Here is a 22267-nt window from a genome sequence, read left to right on the forward strand (position 1 = left end):
TATTAAAAAAGCTTGTCACCTTGGCCAGATGAAACAGTATGAACTCCCATCATGTAATATTTGTCCATGACAATACTCACTTTCTCAGAAAAACCTACCAGGAAATATATTTGATCAGCAACCGTGACCATGTATAGGTTATGCAATGGATTTATACACTGTACAATAAAAAGCATGAATCCATCCTGTAAATTTCCATCAGAACATAATGACTTTTATAACATAAATACAGTATTCGTTATACAAACTACTGCACGCTGCAAAGCAAAAGCCCTTATTATTATTATTAACAATCAAAATGAGTTGTCCTACAAATTCAGGAAGCTTGAACATGTTTTTTTTTTGCGAAAGGAATGTGCTCTGTTGCATTTCTTTGACAAAGCTTTCCTGGAGCTGGTAATACAGCACCATTGCCCCACACCTTACCCAGTCTTCTGCATCTTCAGTAAGCTCCTGGTAGGATATACCATCTACAGGTTCAGTACAGAGTCAATCAGCTGTGAGCCACCTGAGAGTTTTGCTTTGCCAAAAGGGAGGTACCTCAATGCACACAACATACACAAAAAAGGTGTCAAGTTGAGAACCATTTTTCAGCTGTAGTATTCCACAGTCAACAGGCCATCAGTATCTTAAGAATTATTTTGATGATTAGCCTGTTCATTTCCATAACAAAAGGGGCACTCCACTTTTCTAAAGATAGAAAGAAGGAAACGGACCTGTAGCTATATGTCCCTTAAATAATAATGCCAGCTTCCTCTGAGGCATAGCCCAGCTGTCAAATGAATGAACTCCCTCAAAGACTTACAGTATGCTCTGAGTAAACAAAGTTAAACAGATGAAGACCGTCTTGCAAGGCAGCTCTTAGCTACAAGTGTGACTAATGAAAAAATCTAATTCTCCTCCAATGTGACATAAAATCTTATTAGAAGCATGACAGGACAGGCAATGGATTAGCTGAAGAGCCGTTTTGAGGTTATTCACATGGACTCACTCACTGAAGTGTACATATCCAGAATACAACACAAAAACAAGGCAAAGGGAAACATTCAGAAGCTCATTTAATTAAAATGAAACGATAGGCCAGAAATGCTCTGTCTGACCTCTCATTGGTCCCATATACACATAATCAATGCAAAACAACCTATGAGTCATGCGTTAACAGTCACACAGGGGACTATTTAAAGTCTATATGTATACATTTCCTCTGTACAGAACTGGCTCCTTAAATCCAGATATGCATACCTGGGGGAAAATCCCTTCCCCTCACTACGGTATCTAGCACACTGGAAAGTAATTAGTCCTATATAGAAATTTCCACCCTGATTAATGTTTTGTTGTTTCAAGAATCGGAAGGGCTTCGCAGGCGATGGATGGCAAATAAAACACTGGCATTGCCGGAGTGTTTCCATCCTCTTCACCATCCTCGTCTTCCTCTAAATTCTCTTCCGCGGAGAATGTCTGCGGAGCATGGCGAGCCGGTCCTCCTGCAGCCCTCGTGCAGAGCGGTGATACTGCCTGTATCGGAGTGCTTCCTCTCAGTGCAGGATCTCCTGCTCCTCCTCTTCATCGCAGGTCTCCACGTCCTCTCCGTCCTGGCCCGACCGAAGCAAGGGCAGCTCCAGCTCTCTGCTGTCGTGACTGGGCAGCTGCCTCAGCGTGGAGCCCTTACCTGAAGCGCACACGTGCACGTCAGCTTTTCATATCTAATTCTGTACCGCGCGGGTGACATTTTAAAAACAAAAGGGCTGTATTTGTGTTGATCGATCAATAGACAGACTGGTAACAGTAGAATTACACTAGTCCATGTGGTATGGGTGGGGCTGACAGGAAGACAGATGCTCCCACCTTTGGAGTAATAGGTCTTCAGCCCCACGTGCAGAGAGATCCCAGAGAGACAGACAGCAAATCCCAGCCAGTTCAGTGCAGTCATCTTGTCCCCCATTACCCTAGCTGCTAACAGCAGTATACACACCTCCTACACATATGAAATAGGACAGAAATTCAGGATTAGGAAAGGCCAAATTCAAAAAAGGGGGGGGTGGGGGAGGGGATAAACAGGGGAAAAAGTGTGAATGGACAGAGGGAATGATGGAATATGGGACAGAATGTAGAAGATAAAAACCCTTAACTGGTTTTAGCTGTCGATGTATACTGGATCAGTATTTGAAACCTACCAGTAACACCATTTTACTTGCTTCATAAATAAATGATGTAGTCATTGGTGGTACTTGGTAGAGGGAATCACATTTTTCTTTTATTTATTTATATACACATTTTTATTATTATTATTTATATTCAATTCATACATTTTGAAACTAAAACTGCTAGTGCGCACGAGGCCTTGAGTGGGAGAGAGAAAGCCACAGTGAGAAACCAAGGCAGATTCACCTTGAAGATGCCAGCAATGGAGAGTGTGAGGCTGGAGGTGCGGGAGACCAGCATGAACTCAGAGAAGCCCAGGCCAAAGGCAAGGCCCCCACCCGCCGACAGTGTGAGTAGGGTGTACAGCAGGGGGGAGATCTCACTCACACGGAACAGCTTCACTGAGGTGCACAGGCTGAGGCCTTGAGAAAGCCAGAAGAAACACACACACAGAGACACAGACATTTTCTGTCACTGTATTTTAAAACAGTAATTGAAAAATTATTCAATTCAGTTTACTTCAAGTAAGTTGATACAACAACCAATTCCTTAAAAAGTCTATACCAAGTACAGAGCACCTAATTTGTATTCAACACCGGTATAAGGTTTTTCTTTATTGCACTTCTATAAAGGATGGAACTGTCCTATTCCTGCACCTCACTAGACTGAATTAAGTATTTCTTCAAGTAATCCATCCATCCATCCATTATCTTAACCCGCTTATCCTGAACAGGGTCGCAGGGGGGCTGGAGGCTATCCCAGCATACATTGGGTGAAAGGCAGGAATACACCCTGGACAGGTCGCCAGTCCATCACAGGGCATTCTCTCACACACTCATACCTACGGGCAATTTAGACTCTCCAATCAGCCTAACCTGCATGTCTTTGGACTGTGGGAGGGAACCGGAGTACCCGGAGGAAACCCATGCAGACACGGGGAGGAGATGCAAACTCCACACAGAGAGGCCCCGGCCTACCGGGATTCAAACCCAGGACCTCCTTGCTGTGAGGCGGCAGTGCTACCCACTGCACCATCCGTGCCGCCTTCTTAAGTAATACCTTAAGTAATTGAATAATGTATAGAATAAGTGACTGGGTTATCAGGTAAGGTTAGAGACACAGTGAAGACACACTTCTGCTCTACCTTCATTGTACAGGAAGAGTGGGAAGAGGCCCATAAACATTAGAGGCTGCAGGTGAAACATGGTGTCCACTGGATTCTGCAGGCCTGTAGCAATATGGATGAACAGTTTCACATTGTTATTGTCTCGCAATAGTAAAAACACCACCACCAAATAGGCATGCTGAAAAAAGTTACACTGAAATCAAGTTTCAATAAGACGTGGGAATTATCATGAAAATAATCAGAAAATGTTTTGTTGTAATTAAGCAGCTGAGATTGTAGTAGGATTAACAAGGCACTGAGTACCTCCATTCAGGATGTTATTTTTCACAGGGCAAAGTAACACCTGTCAAGTATAATGCTAGATCAACCTACTACTTTCAAGGAGGACTGACTAAGACATCAGGAGCAACATGGGTCATCATTAAAGACAGTTGCTCCAGAAAACCAGATAAGTTTTTTTTTCTTCACCACACAACTGTGTCAAGCTATGACAGATGTTGTACATGGAGTTGATGAGGGATTTATTTACTGTTTTCAATGCACCATTTATGTGACAAGTCACATTTTTAGATTAAAGCCATTCAGACAAATTTGCATTCAATAAAACTTGGAACTGAAAATCTGCTAGAGAAAGTGTAACAGTGAAACAACATCAAGTACATACATGCAGAAGCCATGTTTTCCTTTTGTGCTTTTGCGCAGTAAGATTTAGCAGAGTTTAGTGCCTATAGCAGTAGTGACTGTAGCATGATCAAGGAGATTCAGCGTTCAAGCTGCTGTACAGTATAAGGGATTGATTGGGCCAAACACTGGAGGGCTATACGTCAGCAAAAGACGGCTTCATGTCCCAACACCGCAAGATGTGCAAATCATCAGTCACTGGCATACTTTGAGCTCTATGCAACTGATTCACATACAGATAAGCCATCCATTAAAATACATTACAAGCTGGGAAGGGTAGAACAAAAAGGAAAAGTATTTAAGGCACTCAAAGAGTGCCCGTAAGGCCTGTTGGTTATAAGCAAAATGAAAATGAGCTGGAAAGCTAGAGTAGGTGAACACTACACTAGCATCCTATGGTTCCCTGTTGTTGTAGTATGTGGTAAATGTCCCATGGTACCTTGCTGCCATCACCCACCCTCCCTAAGGGCTCCAGCACTCACCCAGCTCTGCCTTCTGCATCAGGACCTGCGTGAGTGTCCAGCGGATGCCACCGATGAAGGATGCCAGCAGCACCAGGATGAAGCCCTGCAGATTGAACTGCGTGGACTCAAAGGTGAACATGAAAAGCCCACCAGCGATCAGAAGGACCACCACAACCAAGAATGGGTTCTGGTGTAGGGGGGAGAAGGAACAGAATGACATTCACAAGTAATATTCAACATTCACAGTTCCGCAGAACTGAGATTTCCAGAGGATTTGGTAGTGATAGACCATAATGCCAAGCTGTAGGAGTTTCACCCATATTTCACTACTTCCTCCTACAGCCAAGAAACTTATTTTCTGTCCTCAGTGGGGACATATTAGTGTTCAAGGTTACTGCATGTGCAGAGGACTGCCACTTAAACATATTTTTGTGGTATGAACAACTTGAAAATATATGGACTCAAGGAAGGTTCTTTGTGAAATGCTGTGCAGTCACTGTTTCATACAGTTCCCCCCCTTTACTCCCTAACATGGAATGCCCAATCATATTCATCAGCACTCACCGCTGCAAACTCTGCTACTGATTTACAAGAGTGCAGATTACTATGTACTCTCATGTGGCATCAGCCCACTTTTCCCACACTGCAGTTCACAAGTCTGGCTCACACAGACAGGAGTCATACTCATATTCAGTTCTTGGGGCTATTGCTATCTGCACACATACAACTGAGACATGAATAAATACACATGCACACAGTTTATACAACACATCTGGGCACCGGAACATTCCAGGCAAACACACTTTTGGATGTTTCAGTGAGAACTGCAGGGACGGACTGGGGGCAATTATCCTCCCTTCCTATTCCAAGGAACACACTTCAATGTTTTTGTGCTAACAGCATCACAATAAGCTGCTAGAGACCTCCAAACCCCAGTACAGGTTCTCCACTCTCTAACAAGTGAATTATTTGATTGGTACATACAAACATGCATCTGATGGTTACCAAAAATCCAAATTTCCTGTGCAACAAGATGTCATCAGGTCCAAATGCTCAGAAGTATTAACTACACAAAAAGAACCCGGCAACCCATGCAAGGTGAATCAAATACACAAGTTTAGCCATCTGCTGGTCAGCACAGTATGTATCAATGCATTTTGACCAATCTGGCCTTCTACTGGTGCCCAAAGAAGACAAAGTTTCTGAAACAATGGTGAGCAATAAGCAACTACAGCCATTGCTGTTTATTGTCTGTCTGTACACTTATCCGACAGTACACTTGTACACTTATGTACACTTTTCATGCGTAATACCATGCCATAACAAATACATTGCATAGTTTTTCACCTTGTTTGGGTCGCTCACTTCTTGTACGGGGCATTGTTGAGGACAGAAAATCCATAGCTATCATCAACTGCACTAGGATCTCCTGTTACACAATGTATATGTCCTAGTTAAAGAAATACAGATGAGGATGGAAGACTGGAGCTGATCATGTGGTTGTATAGAATATTGATGTTTAAAACTACGCAACCATGTCAATAAGTAGCCATGGGACTAACAACCAAGGGGCTAAGTAACCATGGGACTAAGCAACCATGGGACTAAACAAACATGGGACTAAGATTGCCTCACCGGCTCCTCCAATCTGAAGACCAGAGAGAAGAACAAGATGAAGAGCACAGCAGACGACTTGGTCATGGTGTATCTAAAAGAGATAGAGCCAAAAATCATCACCAGCCTGCTCTTCTTTTGTGGGTACCATGCTGACTAGAAACACACACGGACAGTAATGCTCTTACAGGCTGATGGTGATGAAGAGGAAACTCCAGTTGGACAGGCCTATGTCCAAAGCTGACGCTAGTGCTATAAGAGAAACAGAGTTGAGTACAAGACAATCAATTATGAAAACTATCATAAGAGAAAGAAACAAATTATTCCTGAGACTAACGCTGATGTTCTCCAATTATGTATCATTCTGGATAAGGGCATCTGCTACGTGATTGTAATGCCATTTTCATGAGTGTTCTTAAAAAATACCCAAAAATAAGAATACAAATGACCTGGCATCTCAGGGGTCCTACAGTATGTCACATATGCTCCATGTACCCACATGTATGGTGCCACGTCACTGGGTCTACTCTCTGCCTGGACTTCACCCTGGAGAGCTGTACTCCAACAGTTCAGTGTGATAACACCTGGCTATCTATCTTGGCCCTTTCCCCTCCTACATTTGCCTTTTCTGCATCTCATTCTTTTGCTATTCTTTTCCTCCATATATACAGCACATGTTGAGAACCTGTACTAGTGTTAAAGCAGTGGACTCTAGACATGAGGGTTTGAAACCTTTGAGGAAGGTAAAAAATAAATTAAATGAACCTGCATAAATGAGTTTTAGAACACTGTAAATCGTGGAGGTGGCCATAGCCACAAAACAATGGTCTCAAGGCTGTTGGTACGCCCTGCTCGTCACTCCACTCAGACAGACCTGTGGGGGCCACCTTGTAAATGTAGCTCTTCCAGTTAAGCAGGACCCTGGGCTTGCCAGTCCAACACTGCATTGCGCTTCGTGTCAGGGCAGACAGACAGAATATTATGACCAGGTGGACCAGAGTCATGAAGAGGGGGAAATGGAAGCCCTAGGGGACAGTAAACAAAACAATTACAGTCAATACAGTTATATTTCTGTCATGATCCTAACCACTGCTAAACAATACCTCAACATCACTTCCAATATTTCTGCTGATGCAAAAAAATGGAAAATAGAGCAAAGGGGAGGGAGTGTGAGGATATGAATGGCAGGTGGGACAGCGTCAGTGCAACCTTGAATAATGCACACTTCACAATTGCACCAGTTAGTCACATTTCTTCATGATAAGCCACTACAGAAATCTTTATCTATAGTAATTGAGAGCGATAAAATCTCACCTTCATCAGCCATTTGTTGTAGAAGGTGATGCCGATGGAAAAAACGTAGTAAAAGAGGACAAGAGCAACAGTGCGTACTGCCCGGCACAACACCTGCACAAAGCCTGGCGTGCCAGCCATGGCAGGAGCACGTCCTCACACACTCCACCCTCTCTGGCTACCTGAGGAGCACCATCATGACAGGGAATGTGCCGCCCAACAGGTTCTGGGTGAAAGAAAGATAGGGAGAAAACAAAGGACTTAGAAACTTAGAAACACCTCTTGATAAAAATGCTATCTCTGCGGGTTTGCACATATTCACTGCACAGATGTATTGCCTTTAACTTTAACTAGCTAAAGCAGTCTACGAAATTATGTTAGCATGAATGGGAAGCTAGCCAAAAGAACAGGTGAACAAATAACTAACGTCATCAAGTTAATATGAATAACCTAGTTAATGTTTGCTGTAAAACAAGTTACAGTCCCCTCCAAAAGTATTTGAACAGCAAGGCCAATTCCTTTGTTTTTGCAATACACTGAATAGGCTACATTTGGGGTTGAGACAAGTTCAGAATTTATTTCCTTGTATTTACACTAGAACATAGCACGTTTGGTATCAGACCACCTAATTATTAGGTGAGCAAACATATTTAAGAAAATAAAAGTAAAGAATACTTAATATTTGGTAGCATAGCATATTTGGTTGCAATAACTGCATCAATCTGCTCGTCAGGAGGTGAAATGCAATCGAGTTATAGTCCGGGGATTGAATAGGCCAGTCTAAAACCTTCCACCGTATCGGCCAGTCTAAAACCTTCCACCTTATAATGAAAGTGTTTGTTGCGTTGTGCCACAACAGCCAATGATTACATGATACAAAAACAACTGGGCCACTTTGGCCATTTTGTCCAGGTCCAGGGAATTCATAGCTGACGGGGATGTTACAGCAACCTACCATTATACACTGTTCACGCTGTGAAATGTCGCCTGCCCTGTAACTTATGTGTCCTAAAACTACCTATGAAAAACCTCTCACGAATAACGGTGCAGTCGCAACTTTCAAATGGATGTGAACTTGTCCTTTAAAACTAAGTATGCTGAAATAACGTAACATACTGTAAAAAGAGAACAGCTATCCAAGATAAGGGGGACATTCCAAACAGTCTGCCGGCTCAACAGCTGTCAATTTGAACGATTAACGAAGCTTGCTAGCTAACGTCAGTGTCTAGAGTGCGACTTACATTGCTCATTTACAATAGTCCTAACAACTTGGACAATGCACTAGTTGGCAAATGTGATGGTACAATGCATATATTCATTGCAGCCACATTGCAGGAACATTGACCACTTGTAACTTGTCGCATGGTACCCAATGCGCATGCAACTGCACATGAGTATGTTGAATTATCGTCACTAAGAACACATCACAGTTAGCTGCCTAACAAAACACCCAATGTTGCATGGCGATTTTGCGGTTAATATTTAGCAGTAGCCTATACTTTAACGATGACTACAGCTGTCTTGGTTATTTGTTGAAAAAGTTAATTGTTTCCTACCGTTTCGTCTAGTCGAGACTTCAAGTCGTCACTCAAGTCTGACGTCTTACATTCCAAACCCTGAGTGAGAGAGGAAAAAGAAACAAAAAATACGGCGAACTCTCTAATGGCGGCCCCATGACAGAATACGGAACGTGTATGCCCTCAGATCACATGACGGTGGCAGCTTTAATGACGTGTAATTTTTTCCTTAAATATTTAATTTAATCGCTTAATTTAGCTAAATGTGAGACACTAAATGTTTATTTATTTTTCATGTTTAGCTACACATTTGCCATTATTTATAAATGCATTTGCCATCCTGACTCAAATATTTTATTTAAGAAGACTGTAAGTTAGTATAGGCTTATATTAACCAGCAGTACCATGAGGCCCATTATTGTGCACATAAATGTTCAATTTAACGAAGGGTAAATTTAACACAGATATTAAAATAATACACTGAAATGTGAATATTCATTGATTATAAGAGGAATGAAATACATTTCTACTAACTACTGAATAATTTTCTGGAGGTATGGTTGATTCTTTTGAACACATAATAATGTACAGTATACAAATATGTTGTGACCCACAACTTTAATTTAATTTATTATAATGGATTTACACGGGTTTCCAATATTTCGGGAAAAAAGTAAAATGCTCTCATTCAAGACTGACAATTAGCAAATTAAATAAGTAAACTGTTGAGGAAAACATTTACCAATGTATTACACATCACCTGACAAGGAGGTATACCGATTCACTAGGAAATAATATTATTTGTTAATGTCATGAAATCCTTTCAAGTATCGGTGGTTTAATAGACATTTAAAATGGTTTAAATAAACACACAAATACAAATAACGGCAAGTAGCAACAAAGGGGTCAAAATAGCAAAATGCAAGCATCTTCAATATTTTATTGTTGTTATTTTTACTTCTGTAATCATGTGGAACATGTCATGGTTTCATTGCATGATTTAAAATGTAAAGTATCAGCTCTTACAAATTTACGATTTAATTATTGTTAAAAGTTTTGTGTTTACCAAATGTGGTTGCCATCTTTTGCCATCTTACAAGATTTCAATTTTCATTTAAAAATGTAACTTTTGAATGCAACTCACTAATGATTATCTGCTTATACAAGTACACACATCTTATAATGAAATATTAAGTGTGTATAGACAGGCTTATACAGTTTAAAGCATTTTAATCATGAAAATACTGGTTTAAGCAGGTGGTGTTAATGTTGTGGCTGCTCGGTGTATATCATTGACAACTCAGAAACAGAATAAATTAAAAGCACTGCACAATAAAAATGGAAAAATAAAGAAAATATAATTTTATATTGTGCCTGAAACATTCAGTCCATGAAACGGTCAAGCCAGTTCCAGTTTCTTGATGCTGTTGGTGTGTAGTCACTTTGGATGAAGTTGGTTTGGGGAGGTGCTTGCAATGTTCACCCTCTTGTGGTTACTCAGTGAACTTCTGTACTCATCTTGGATCTTCTGCTTTAGGGACACAATTACTGACCAACCACTTGTCCTTGAGTTTTATTTCATTATAATGAGAAAGAAGAGTGTGTTAGGTCCTAAACCAGGGTTCTCTCCATCTGTCAAAGAGGCCATGTTCTGTCATGATGAGAGGATTGGCAGTGAAACAACTGGATGAGAAGGAGTTGGATGCATAGGTGAGCAGGAATTATGGCAAGAAGGAATGTCAATCAGTCTCTGGTTTACTGCACATTTTCCATCATCTTCAGGAATTCTGTCAAAGTTAAAATCAATTAATTTTAGTATTTGAGAATAACACAATAACACAAATCAACATGGGTGCACACCTTAACAATATTCATACAATGTGTGGTACTCAAGATTTGAAGAGGAAGGCAAAAAGCTTCAATAAAATGTGATAAATTATAAATATAGATGGCAGTAAACCCTCAAAGTGCTCCTGTACCATCAAAGTCCAGCATGCCATCAGAATTCTTGTCTCCGTCCTTCAAGAGCTCATCAATTTCCTCCTCTGTGATGCTTTCCCCACTGCTGCGGATGATCAGGGCAAACTCATCTCTGTCAATGTATCCATCAGCATTCCTGCCGGACACAATCAGAGGTTCGTATAAAAACCAGGCTCTTTAGTTTGCCTGTCAGGAAACTGGGTGAAGGGAATGACTGGTCAGATAAGAATAAAATATACTCTGATGATATTACTTGGACAACCAGTTTAACTCTCAAAATTAACTCTTTAATAGAAGTTGAAGTGTGATGAAAGGTGGATGAAAAAAGATTACTAAACTGAGGAAAATAATAAAATCTCAGTTCCACTCAAATCGAACTTTCTCTGGCACTACCACCCCTTAGGACATAAAGTGACGTACTTGTCAAACACACGGAAACACTCTGCCAACTCCTCTTCACTCTTGCCAGCCTGGTCCTCCTTTAGCTGTCTCACCATCATAACCAAAAACTCCTCAAAGTCGATGGTACCGCTGCCTGTGATTTCAGAGGACCTCTCAATTTATGACTGAGCAGTGCAGCCAGAGTAATACAGTGATCACATTAGCATATGCAGTTTAGCACTATACACAATTCTGTCACATACTGTTTGGCTAAGATTGATATAGTATTTCTGAAATTAATAGAAGGATACATTGTGCTTACCATCCTCATCTACTTCCTCAATGATTTCATCCAGCTCTTCTCTGGTGGGGTTCTGACCGAGAATCCTCATAACAGTTCCCAACTCCTTAGTACTGATGTCAGCACCACCATCGGTGTCAAACATGTCAAAAGCTGCCTTAAACTCTTTGGATAGTAGAAGATTTTTATTAAGCATTCAAATTAAGATGTAACCAGCACACAGCTGGGTAAATACAATATGATACTGCAATGAACCAGTTTTGGGAACCCAATCAGATCTGAACAATGTATGTGGACACTCACCAGCAATCATCTCCTCACTCAGGTAAGAGCGGGCATCTTGTTGTGCTTCACTCTAGGATAACAATCATGTCAGTCAGGTATATTGTAATTACTATAGTGCTTACTTCAGTTAACTTTTGCTTTCAGTTTCAATTATGCCCTATAAATAAATCAATAACAGGGACAAAAATGTTGGACATAATATCTGTTGTCTAAGTATAAGACTTGGGCCATCTGTTGGGTAAGGAAATACTGTAAAGTATGTAATTTATGTTGCAGCAGATAATTATGTTGCAGTTGCTACAGACAATACTATAGGTATCATATTACAAAATGGTTGGAGTGCCATTCAGAGCTGAAATATATATAATCATGGACTCTAAAGTGGTCACTCCTAAAATTCATTGGAATCTATCACCTTGCATGAACGTAATCATCTCAGAAAAATACTTGCTCCTGATTATCTTAAAATTTAGAAAATCAGGGACCCTTGTTTCGTGAAAATGATAAAAAGAAAAAGATATACTATCTTGATCAGATATTTCAAGATTGTATCCCTTTTTAAGACATATTGAATGCCAGTCTTTTGAAATTTTGTTTGCTGCCCTTCCCCAAGATAAAAAAGGAGACTTGTGAGTGATTAGGCTTACCATGGCTGTTGATTACTTTTCCCCCAAGAGAAAAAAAGGCAAAACAAAAGGTAAGTCCCGGTGCACCTCAACAGAAAGACTAACCAGAATCTAAAAGTTCTGACACACTTTAAACCTGTCATTGAAGACACACCCCTTATGGCAAGCCAGATTTAGGATCTTCAACTTTTAGGGTTCAAAGGAGCATGCAAGCCAACATAAGTTCTGTTGCCAACTCTTATCATGCATAGGCAAACATCCCTTTATTATGAGATAGAATATGTGAAAGTAATTACATATTAGCAGTTGTGCCATGATCCTGGTTATTATGTTCGTATTTGCATTACGGCATTAAAAACAGAAATGCTTCCAGAATGTAGCAACATACAGTGGGGTCCAAAAGTCTGAGACCACATTGAAAATCTGGGATTTTTGTTTCATGTAATCCTCGAAATAAACAGAAAGTTTTAGGATTTTGAAAAAATGTCAACAAATTAATGTCACTTTAAAGCTTTCAGAACCACCTGACCTCACCCCCATTGAACATTTATGGGAGCACTTGAAGACTGACAAAAGCCAAGTATTCAGTAACGTCACAAAATATTATTTGGAACATTGTCAAATAATGCAGGGATAACATGAATTATCAGGTTTTGCATACATGCCATTAAAGCAAAATGTGGACATAGCGAATACTAAGAATTTCTGAAATTAATGTAATGCTTTCAAAGATTCAAATTTTCACTCAGATGCTGATAATATAATTAGCAATGAAAAAGTATTAGATTAGAAAATAATGCAAAATAGAAGCATTTTCACTTGTCTGGTCTCAGACTTTTGGACCACACTATATTTGTGGTTTTCAACTGTTTCTGGTATTTCAGATTTTGTGTATTCATAAAGAGAGATTGTTACATTTTACAAGAAGCATGACCTAAAGATCTTCTGACAAAGGATGGCCCTGCCTTGAATAGTCAGCAATGTTGGGCTATGGGGAGAAGTGTGAGCGAGAGAGAGAGACTGTGTAGTGTCCTTTTATGGAGGTGGCTTCGTGAGTGTAGAATGTGCTGACTATGGGTGAAAGGTTACAGAAGGTTTGGGGGGAGGTTAAAAGCTATATACTAATCCAAACCAATTTCTAGAAGTTGAGTCAGATTGTAGATGATATATTTCATCATCATCACACCCATGCCAGGGGCGACATGGCTCAGGCAGTAAGAGCAGTCGTCTGGCAGTCGGAGGGTTGCCAGTTCAATCCCTCGCCCGGGCTGTGTCGAAGTGTCCCTGAGCAAGACACCTAACCCCCAAATGCTCCTGATGCGCTGTCAGTGTGTGAGTGTGTGTATGAATGGGTGAATGGAGAAGCATCAATTGTGCAGCGCTTTGGATAAAGGCGCTATATAAATGCCTGCCATTTACCATTTTACCATGACAACCTGTTCCAGAAGGATATAAGAGTAGAACAGTCCTCTATTTTCTTTTCCAACCTGGAATATCACTAGAGTGACTTAAAGAGGATCATTAATAAAACTTATAACACTCCATGCTCATCTGAATTTCTCGAAGATCGTAACATTGAATGGTGAACCCCCCCCCCCCCCCCCCCCATTTCATTCCTTAACTCATGTGTCTTGGGCTCGAAAGGAATGCCAGTGGGATTATTCCTTCACAGAGATGACCTTAGGAAAGACATTTTATTGGGGGTGGGGAGACTTCAAATCTAGCCTTGCTAACAACAGCTCTAACATCTGATATGCAACTGCTTGGATTTTGTGAGTATTTGTCCAGTTTACCACATACTTCACACATAAATAACAAATTGACCATTCACTGGATCATCCACTGGCAAGCTTTTTGTTTGTTTGCTTTCTAATGTTCATGACTTGGACCTATGGAGTCAATGGAAATAAAATGACGGTGTCCACACATGTGCAGCTTCTCATATCAGATCTCCAACACCTCCTTAGCTTGGAGATCAGGTAGATGTGAAGTTGAGGTTAAGTGGGTGAGAGAAGAACTTGAGACCGGGAGCATGGTGGAGGATATATGGCATGATTGATTTGAGGGAGAGAGGCCAGGCTGGTAGCGCAAGAGTAGGATCTTCCAAACAAGAAAGACCTAGAAGCAGCAATGTGAAGAAACCCAAAAACAACCAGGTAAATAATGATTAAATTAACTTGAAATTGTGCTACATGCAGTATGGCACTCAAACTATTGTTTTTCCACAGGTAATTAACAGAGGTCAGAAACTTTGGTGTTAGGGTCCAGGCTCACAGATATAGTTAAAGTTCATACAGATGACGTGCAGAGGTATTTCCATGCAGAATTGATTTTGACCAACCCACCCCCATTCAATCCTCAGAGTACCTCTCTGTATGCCTGGTAATGACTTGATGGCAGTGAGCCTAAATGACCCAAGCCCACCTCTCTACCCAACTGACTTACAGCCAAGAAGCTCCTCCTTGATTTTGATCCCTCATATACCATATCTTTTTTTGGATGGCTTTTAAAATGATGTGTATATTGTGTTGGCACACTGTTACTGGCAACCATTATCATAGAGGCAGAACATTTTAAACCAATTTCTATAAGTTGAGTCAGATTCTAAAGGATACATTTCATCATCATCACAGCCAGGACAACCTGTTCCAGAAAGAAATAAGAATAGAACAGTCCTCTATTTTCTTCTCCAACCTGCAAGATCACTAGAGTAACTTAAAGAAGATCATTAATAAGACTTATAACACTCCATGCTCGTCTGCAACATCTAGCCTTGGTAACAACAGCTCTATACCATATATTTTTCATTGTCTATGATTTGTGCGGAGAATTTGTGTGGAGAATAGTATATAGTAATAGAAGTGTGGCTTTCAGATGAAAGGGGATTCAATTATAAAATATAAAATAAACACACTAGTAAAAAATGATATGCTGAGAGATTTTAAAGCAAAGGTTTATTGTGGAATCTTCCATGAAAGAATGTTAGCAAGCATGTAGTTAACAGTGGCAGATGTAAACAGGACAGCTGCTTTTCCCTTAAAAGGGAGACATAGCTATTTATACACATCCTCAGAATGCCACAATGTCAGAGAGAGAGAGAGAGAGAGAGAGAGAGAGAGAGAGTGATAGCCATCATGGTAGAGAGCTTTGATGCTCAGTTCTCTTGTAAATTCCCCGCTGTCGTTCTAAAATGTTTGGAAAACGAATTCCTGGATCATTCCATCAGAATTGTTGTGTAATTCTGTGTACATGTGGGAGGGATTTTAAGAGTTACTAAACTGAGGCAGCTGCAGAATGTGTTTTTTAAACTACTGTACATTCTCCATCATTTTCAGGAACTCTGAAAGAGAGAAAGAACATATGTTAGCTTCAAATCTGACCCTTAAATTATTTGTTGGACTGAGGGTAGGTACTGTTTGGTCTGGTCATCATGCTTTGAGGAAGGTTAAAGGAACAAAATGTTTGCACTATTTCACTTTTGAGCACATTTTTGTGCTAATGTAAGTTTTGATATTTTTTTTTAAATATTTGATACGTATAAGTATGCAGTGTGCAAGTATTTTTATAACATATTGAATGAAACAGAAACATAATCTGACATTATGGCTGGGCTAAAATGTGTCTGACCATCTCAATGAAGCTGGGATGAGCTTGGTCCATTGATACATTTAACCACTGTAAATGAGTTTTCCACTCCAGTAATATTTATCCTTAAGTGATGTATGTACTTCTCACCATCAAAGTCAATCTTGCCATCATTGTTTTTGTCAGCATCTGACATTAGTTCGTCAATTTCCTCCTCTGTGATTGGCTCCCCAGTTGCGAGCAAGATCTCTCCAAACTCCTCACGGTCAATGAAACCATCACCATTCCTGCAGTAAGCAAAGGAGGTATGCAGAGTGTTCTTTGAATGGACTATCAATTGAAATAGCAATATATATAAATTGAAAGAAAGACCAAATCCAGTCGGCAAAATGAGATTATGCATGCATAATGTGATTCAACATTTGGATGATTCTTGACCTTCATTACCTTGATTACATTCAGGCACAGATATATTGTGTGTGTAGAATTGTGAAGTTTAACTGAACTGAAACCCTTCTCAGAATATGAAACCAGAGATGACATACTTGTCAAAGATACGGAAGCATTCAGACAGCTCCTCCTCGCTCTTGCCAGCCTGGTCTTCCTTTAGCTGCTGCACCATCATGACCAGGAACTCCTCAAAGTCAATGGTGCCACTTCCTGAGGGGTAGGGTATGTGGCAGGAGACATTGATGGGTAAAGTGAGGAGATGGAGACAAAGGAAAACACTCCTCAGACAGAGCCAATGGTAGCCCGACAATGAATATATACAGACAAGCAAACACTACCTCTGACATCCACTTGCAGGGGGTAGCACAATTGACCTGCAACCTGTGATCTTACCATCCTCATCAACCTCTTCAATGATGGCATCCAGCTCCTCTCTGCTGGGGTTCTGACCTAGCATCCTCATAACCGTACCCAACTCCTTGGTGCTGATGTCCCCACCACCGTCAGTGTCAAACATGTCGAAGGCTGCTTTGAATTCTGGCATGGTGCAATTCAGAAATATTTTAAATAACCTGAGGGCACAATACTGAGACATTGAGAAAGTGACAACATAATGAAATCATATTGAGACAACATGGAAACCATTAATACTCCACATCCATAACTGACTAAGATCCACATCTTATGGCCATACAATAACAGTCCAGTATATAAGATATACTATACAATACAATATATAATATTGTATTATACACTGAGTAAGCACTTTATTAGGTATTTATTAGACTTATTTTTAGACTTAATAAGTCTTCTGCTGCTGTAGCCTATCCACTCAGAGGTTTTATGCGTTGTGTGTTCAGAGTTGCCCTTCTGCATACCACAGTTGTAATGTGTGGTTATTTACATTACTGTCACCTTCCTGTCAGCTTCATCCAGTCTGGTCCTTCTCCTCTCACCTCTCTCTTTAACAACGCATGCTCACTGGATATTTTTTGTTTATCCCACCATTCTCGGCAAACTCTAGAGACTGTTGTGCATGACAATCCCAGGAGATCAGCAGTTTCTGAAATACTCAAACCACCCACCAATAATCATTCCATGATCAAAGACACTTAGATCACATTTCTTCTCCATTTCTGGCATTTGTTCTGAAAAACAGCTGAACCTCTTGTCTGCATGCTTTTATGGATTTAGTTGCTGCCACATGATTGGCTGATTAAATATTTGCATTAACAAGCTGGTGTACAGGTCTACCTAATAAAGTGGTCACTGAGTGTATATGTATCATTACTAACATCAATACCACATTAGCTGTGGCATAAATAGCTCTGAATAATCTTATCTCTCTGGAAGCAAATGGTAGAGATCTATAATCTTTGTTCATGAAAAACGGGTCCTATTGTTTGTATCAGTATAATATAAATTATATTTCTGATGGTTTGGGGGCGGGGTTGTAGAGGGGAAATGATTCAATACAATAAAATGACTGCGATAAACTTTGGTAAATACTGAATAAAACACAACATCATTTAAAAAACACATTACTACATTACATAACTTGGTTGGTATTTTTTATATAGTGCCTTTATCCAAAGCTCTGTACAATTGATGCTTCTCATTCACCCATTCATACACACGCTCACACACCAACGGCGATTGGCTGCCATGCAAGGCACCGATCAGCTCGTCAGGAGTATTTGGGGGTTAGGTGTCTTGCTCAGGGACACTTCGACAAAGCCCAGGTGGGGATCGAACCGGCTACCCTCCGACTGCCAGACAACTGCTCTTACTGCCTGAGCCATGTTGCTATGTCGCCCCGAAAAGTACACAAAGAACACTTAATGTAATGCACCCACATGACTATGGCAAAACTAACAAAGTTACGGCAAATAAACACTCACCAGCAATCATCTCCTCGCTCAGGAAGGAGCGAGCATCGGCTTGTGCGTCAGTGGGCTGAGAGATGCAAGGGAGCACAAGACAACAGTGTGAGAAATTTATATTTACAGATGAATTTTGCCTGCCCATGTCCATGCAGAGATCTCTTCTGTTATTTAGAATTTCTTGGAAAGCCTCTAGCCACTTATATACATTAAGTGGCAGAAAATGATTGGCAGATATCGATCACACACAATGAGCAAATACTGGCAATGCTGGCACCATATCATGATCGTAAGTGAAATCTGATCAGAGCATCGTCATCATATCCTAGCCATGCAAAATGGATTTATTTTCATCTCATTTAAAAATGATCCCCGATAGAAGTTGTTCCTTTAAAAGCAAAAAATATTTTTGGCTCCAGATTTACAGTTCTGTCTGTAAGTATTTGGACAGTGGTACCATTTATGTCCTTTGGCCTCAGTAGTCCAGCACATTGCACCTGAAATGAGACAATGAATATGAGGTTAAAGTGCAGACTGTCACCTTTAATTTGCAGGTATTTGCATCCCTATCGAGTGATCCATTTAGGAATTACATCCTTTTTATATATAGTCCCCCCATTTTAGGGGACAAAATGTAATTGGACAGCTGGTTTCTCAGCTGTTTCTAATTAGCTAGGTGTATTTAATCGCTTTCTTAGTGCAGGTATATGAAAGTGTTCGGTGTGGCAATGACATGAGGTGTAGCAATGACAGTCATGTCAACATGATTTGTCCCAATGACATTCATGGAATCCAGTAGTTTACCAAAATAAACTGTTTGGAACATCATAAGAAGAAAGAGAGCACTGGTGAGCACAGTAATTGCAAAGGGGCTGGTAGGCCAAGGAAGACATCTACAGTTGATGACTGATGTAGTGCTTGTCTTGTTAATGATGTTCCAAGCAGTTTGTTTTCATAAGCCTATTGTTTGGCCCATGTTTTTTTTTTGTTTATGCCATTGGCACAACCCTGGTTCTTATGTTGGCCAATGCCAATAAAAGGCTCCAAAGGCAGTCAAAAACCTAGAATAAAAGCTTTCTTATACCTGCAATAAAGAAGCAATTGAACAGAAATAGCTGAGAAGCCAACTGTCCAATGGAGGGACCATGTTCAAAAAGGATGTAAATAACCTCAGATTAAAGGCGACAATCTGCATATTCATTGTTTCTTTTCAAATCCAATGTGCTGGACTACAGAGTCAAAAGAACAGACATTCTACCACTGTCCAAATACTTATGGACTTCACGGCATAATGACCAGCCAAATGGAATAATGCTGGATGCACGCTGAGGTCATGCTCGTTCATGCATTCAGTGATGATGGCTAGACAGAACTAAACAGATGGGACCCCACATAGTGATGCATGCTGATGATACATGTTGAGGTCATGTTCGTTTATGCATTCGGTGAGGATGGGTAGAGAGAATCATGAGACCCCACATAGTGAGGAGTACATAAGGATTAACACACCCAAGAAGAGACCAAGAAAAAAGCTGAGTAAGAGCACAAGTATGCAAGCAGTCTGTGAAAGTGCACAAGAAGCTTTAACGAGTTCGATATAGCTCCAATGACAAGCTGCTCTGACATCCCTGACAGCCTCCTATCTCTACATTCTCTGCGCAGACTTTCCACTGTAACCAGCCTGTCCGCTTGCCATGGCAACCTCAAAAAAGCCATTGAAAACAGTATAACCTATCACCAAGACTAATGAGCACATAAATGATCAACTCCAGCATGCAACTGCATGTCCGCATTACACCTTACAACTACAATGTTTAACTTATGAATATAAAAGTAACAATGACATATTGGGGTGCTCATTGCGAGCCACGACGTCGGCGGTTTGAATCCGACCGTCTGACATTTGTCGCATGTCTTTCCCTCTCTCTCGCTCCCATTCTTCCTGTCTCTCTATACTATACTGTCCAATAAAGCTGAAAAAGGCCTAAAGATTATCTTTAAAAAAACAAAAAACAATGACATATTGGAGAATAAACTCCAGTAGACACATGCCATTATTGAATAATGAGAGAATGTTGGTCCTCGTTATCTGTAATCTGCAATGAACACTGCAATAGAATGGAGAGACACAGCTCAGACAATAACTCAACAGATGCGGAAACATTTCTTCAGATAAAATCTGCTAGGACTAGTGTAATAAGTCAAAGGTTAAGATGATCATTTCACCAAGCGTGGACCTACAATACATATTTAATGAAATATACACAGATTTTCCTTATTCTACAAACACAGCCGAGAGCTTAAAAAGTGAAAAAAGATGACAAATGACATTTTTGGATGTGCAGGCAATGGAGATTGAGGAGAAAGCTGTATGTGTGACAACAGAATGAAAGTTGGATTGTCCAGTGATCTCCAGTCTTGAGAGTCTCCAAGCTTGTTTCTCCATCCAAGGAAATTTCCAAAATGTATTTTGTTCTTCTGTGTACAATATATACATCAAAAAAAGGCATGCAGTCCATCCATCCATAATTAATAAAAAGTCCTGACATTGGTCTTTTTTTCTTTTTTGAATCCCATATTCCCATTCTTACCATGGTGTTAGTTTGTGTCGAAGAGGTGGCCACGGAAAAGGAGAGATAACTTGAACACACAACTTTTTAGTACACAGTCACCCAAACCACCAACTACCAAACTACAAAACCTTTCAATAAGTACCCTCAGATCTTATCAGGTTTTAATGAAATACTCAGGATTGGGCAAGTAGTTCCTTGCACAGACTCACATCAGCCAATCATGTCACTGCTTATATATCCCCTTCCCATATCGAGCTTAAGGAGAAGACAGCTATGTCTCAATGACATCTATAAAAAAGACACTGACAGAAGAGGCACTGACAGATCATTTTGGCAGTGTCTAGAAGATAATTGTATCACAGTGCCTTTGAGACTGTGTTCTGGAAATGGATATAGTATAAGTGTGTGCGTACATAATATTAGGTGCATAATATTGCATGTTTCCAGATGCAATATTATGCATCTAATATGATCAACTTTGCCAATGACCATGATGGTGATAGTCATAAAGTATTTTACCTTGTGGCGTGAACACAAAATATACCAAATTACCACTTGACATTTATCCTTATCTAGGTGCAGGACCAGGAATATAAATCAGGAATGTGTTAACCATGCTTAATCAAATATTATGGTGGAAATATTGGTCGGCAAAATTAAACATCCATCTGTACGGGGAAACATAAAGCTAGAGTATCATATGAGTACAGTACTTGATTATTCTTTATTTTTCAAGAAATGTATCTGGCTGAATATGTACAAGATAGTACACATACAGTATGCTTCTAATATAATATACACTCAGTGAGCAATTTATTACGTATACCTATACAGCAGCTTGTTAACGCAAATATTTAATCAACCAATCATGTGGCCGAGTTTGTAGAGAATGGTGGGAAAAACTAAACACATCCAGTGAGCAGCAGTTCTGTGGGCAAAAGCATGTCGTTAATGAGAGAGGTCAGAGGAGAAGGGCCAGAAGCTGACAGGAAGGTGACAGAAACAGAAATAACCACACATTACAACAGTGGTATCTAGAAGAGCATCTCTGAACACACAACACGTCAAACCTTTAAGTGGATCGGGTAGAGAAGCAGAAGACCAATACGTAAAAAAAAAAAAGTAATAAATACCTAATAAAGTGCTCACTAAGTGTATATTCCAACCACTAGAAAATATTTATTATGATATATCGTGTTCTATCTTTCTCTGTCTTTCTCTCAGCCTTTTGTCTCTCCCCTCCACCACATTCAAATACTGAAGAAGTGATCTTGTTGGCATCACTTTCCAAACTTGATCAAATTTCCTTCAGTAATCCTTTCAGTGCTAGAGTTTCCTCTATTTCGTGGTTGTAACCCTGGAGCCT

General features: G+C 40.2%; 2 protein-coding genes and 1 pseudogene across 5 annotated transcripts; all 3 read right to left on the reverse strand.

Moving 5' to 3' along the window:
• Window positions 1–1041: 1041 nt before the first annotated feature.
• slc35c2 (solute carrier family 35 member C2) lies at window positions 1042–9013 on the reverse strand. Of its 4 annotated transcripts, none has more exons than XM_061257661.1 (10): window positions 8877–9013; window positions 7342–7546; window positions 6902–7052; window positions 6216–6279; window positions 6049–6121; window positions 4432–4600; window positions 3287–3370; window positions 2389–2564; window positions 1846–1975; window positions 1042–1669 (listed from the first exon to the last, which is right to left on the reverse strand). In XM_061257661.1, exons 2-10 carry the CDS (start codon window positions 7459–7461, stop codon window positions 1536–1538), a joined length of 1101 nt encoding a protein of 366 aa, XP_061113645.1. In that variant the 5' UTR covers window positions 7462–7546; window positions 8877–9013; the 3' UTR covers window positions 1042–1535. The 4 variants fall into 4 exon arrangements, with proteins under 4 accessions (XP_061113645.1, XP_061113646.1, XP_061113647.1 ...); XM_061257662.1 differs by having other exon boundaries at window positions 7342–7544; window positions 8880–9010; XM_061257663.1 differs by lacking the exon at window positions 8877–9013 and adding an exon at window positions 8562–8656.
• Window positions 9014–10592: 1579 nt separating this feature from the next.
• Window positions 10593–11863, reverse strand: LOC133139517 (troponin C, skeletal muscle-like; annotated as a pseudogene).
• A 3539-nt stretch (window positions 11864–15402) lies between these two features.
• On the reverse strand, window positions 15403–21030 carry LOC133138962 (troponin C, skeletal muscle-like). Its single transcript, XM_061258139.1, has 6 exons — window positions 20920–21030; window positions 18347–18401; window positions 16839–16982; window positions 16541–16655; window positions 16146–16282; window positions 15403–15750 (listed from the first exon to the last, which is right to left on the reverse strand). The coding sequence occupies exons 1-6, from the start codon at window positions 20920–20922 to the stop codon at window positions 15719–15721; spliced, it is 486 nt and encodes a 161-aa protein (XP_061114123.1). The 5' UTR covers window positions 20923–21030; the 3' UTR covers window positions 15403–15718.
• Between the last annotated feature and the right edge of the window lie 1237 nt (window positions 21031–22267).

Source organism: Conger conger, chromosome 10, assembly GCF_963514075.1.
Source record: "Conger conger chromosome 10, fConCon1.1, whole genome shotgun sequence".
In the NCBI taxonomy this organism is placed as follows: Eukaryota; Metazoa; Chordata; class Actinopteri; order Anguilliformes; family Congridae; genus Conger; species Conger conger.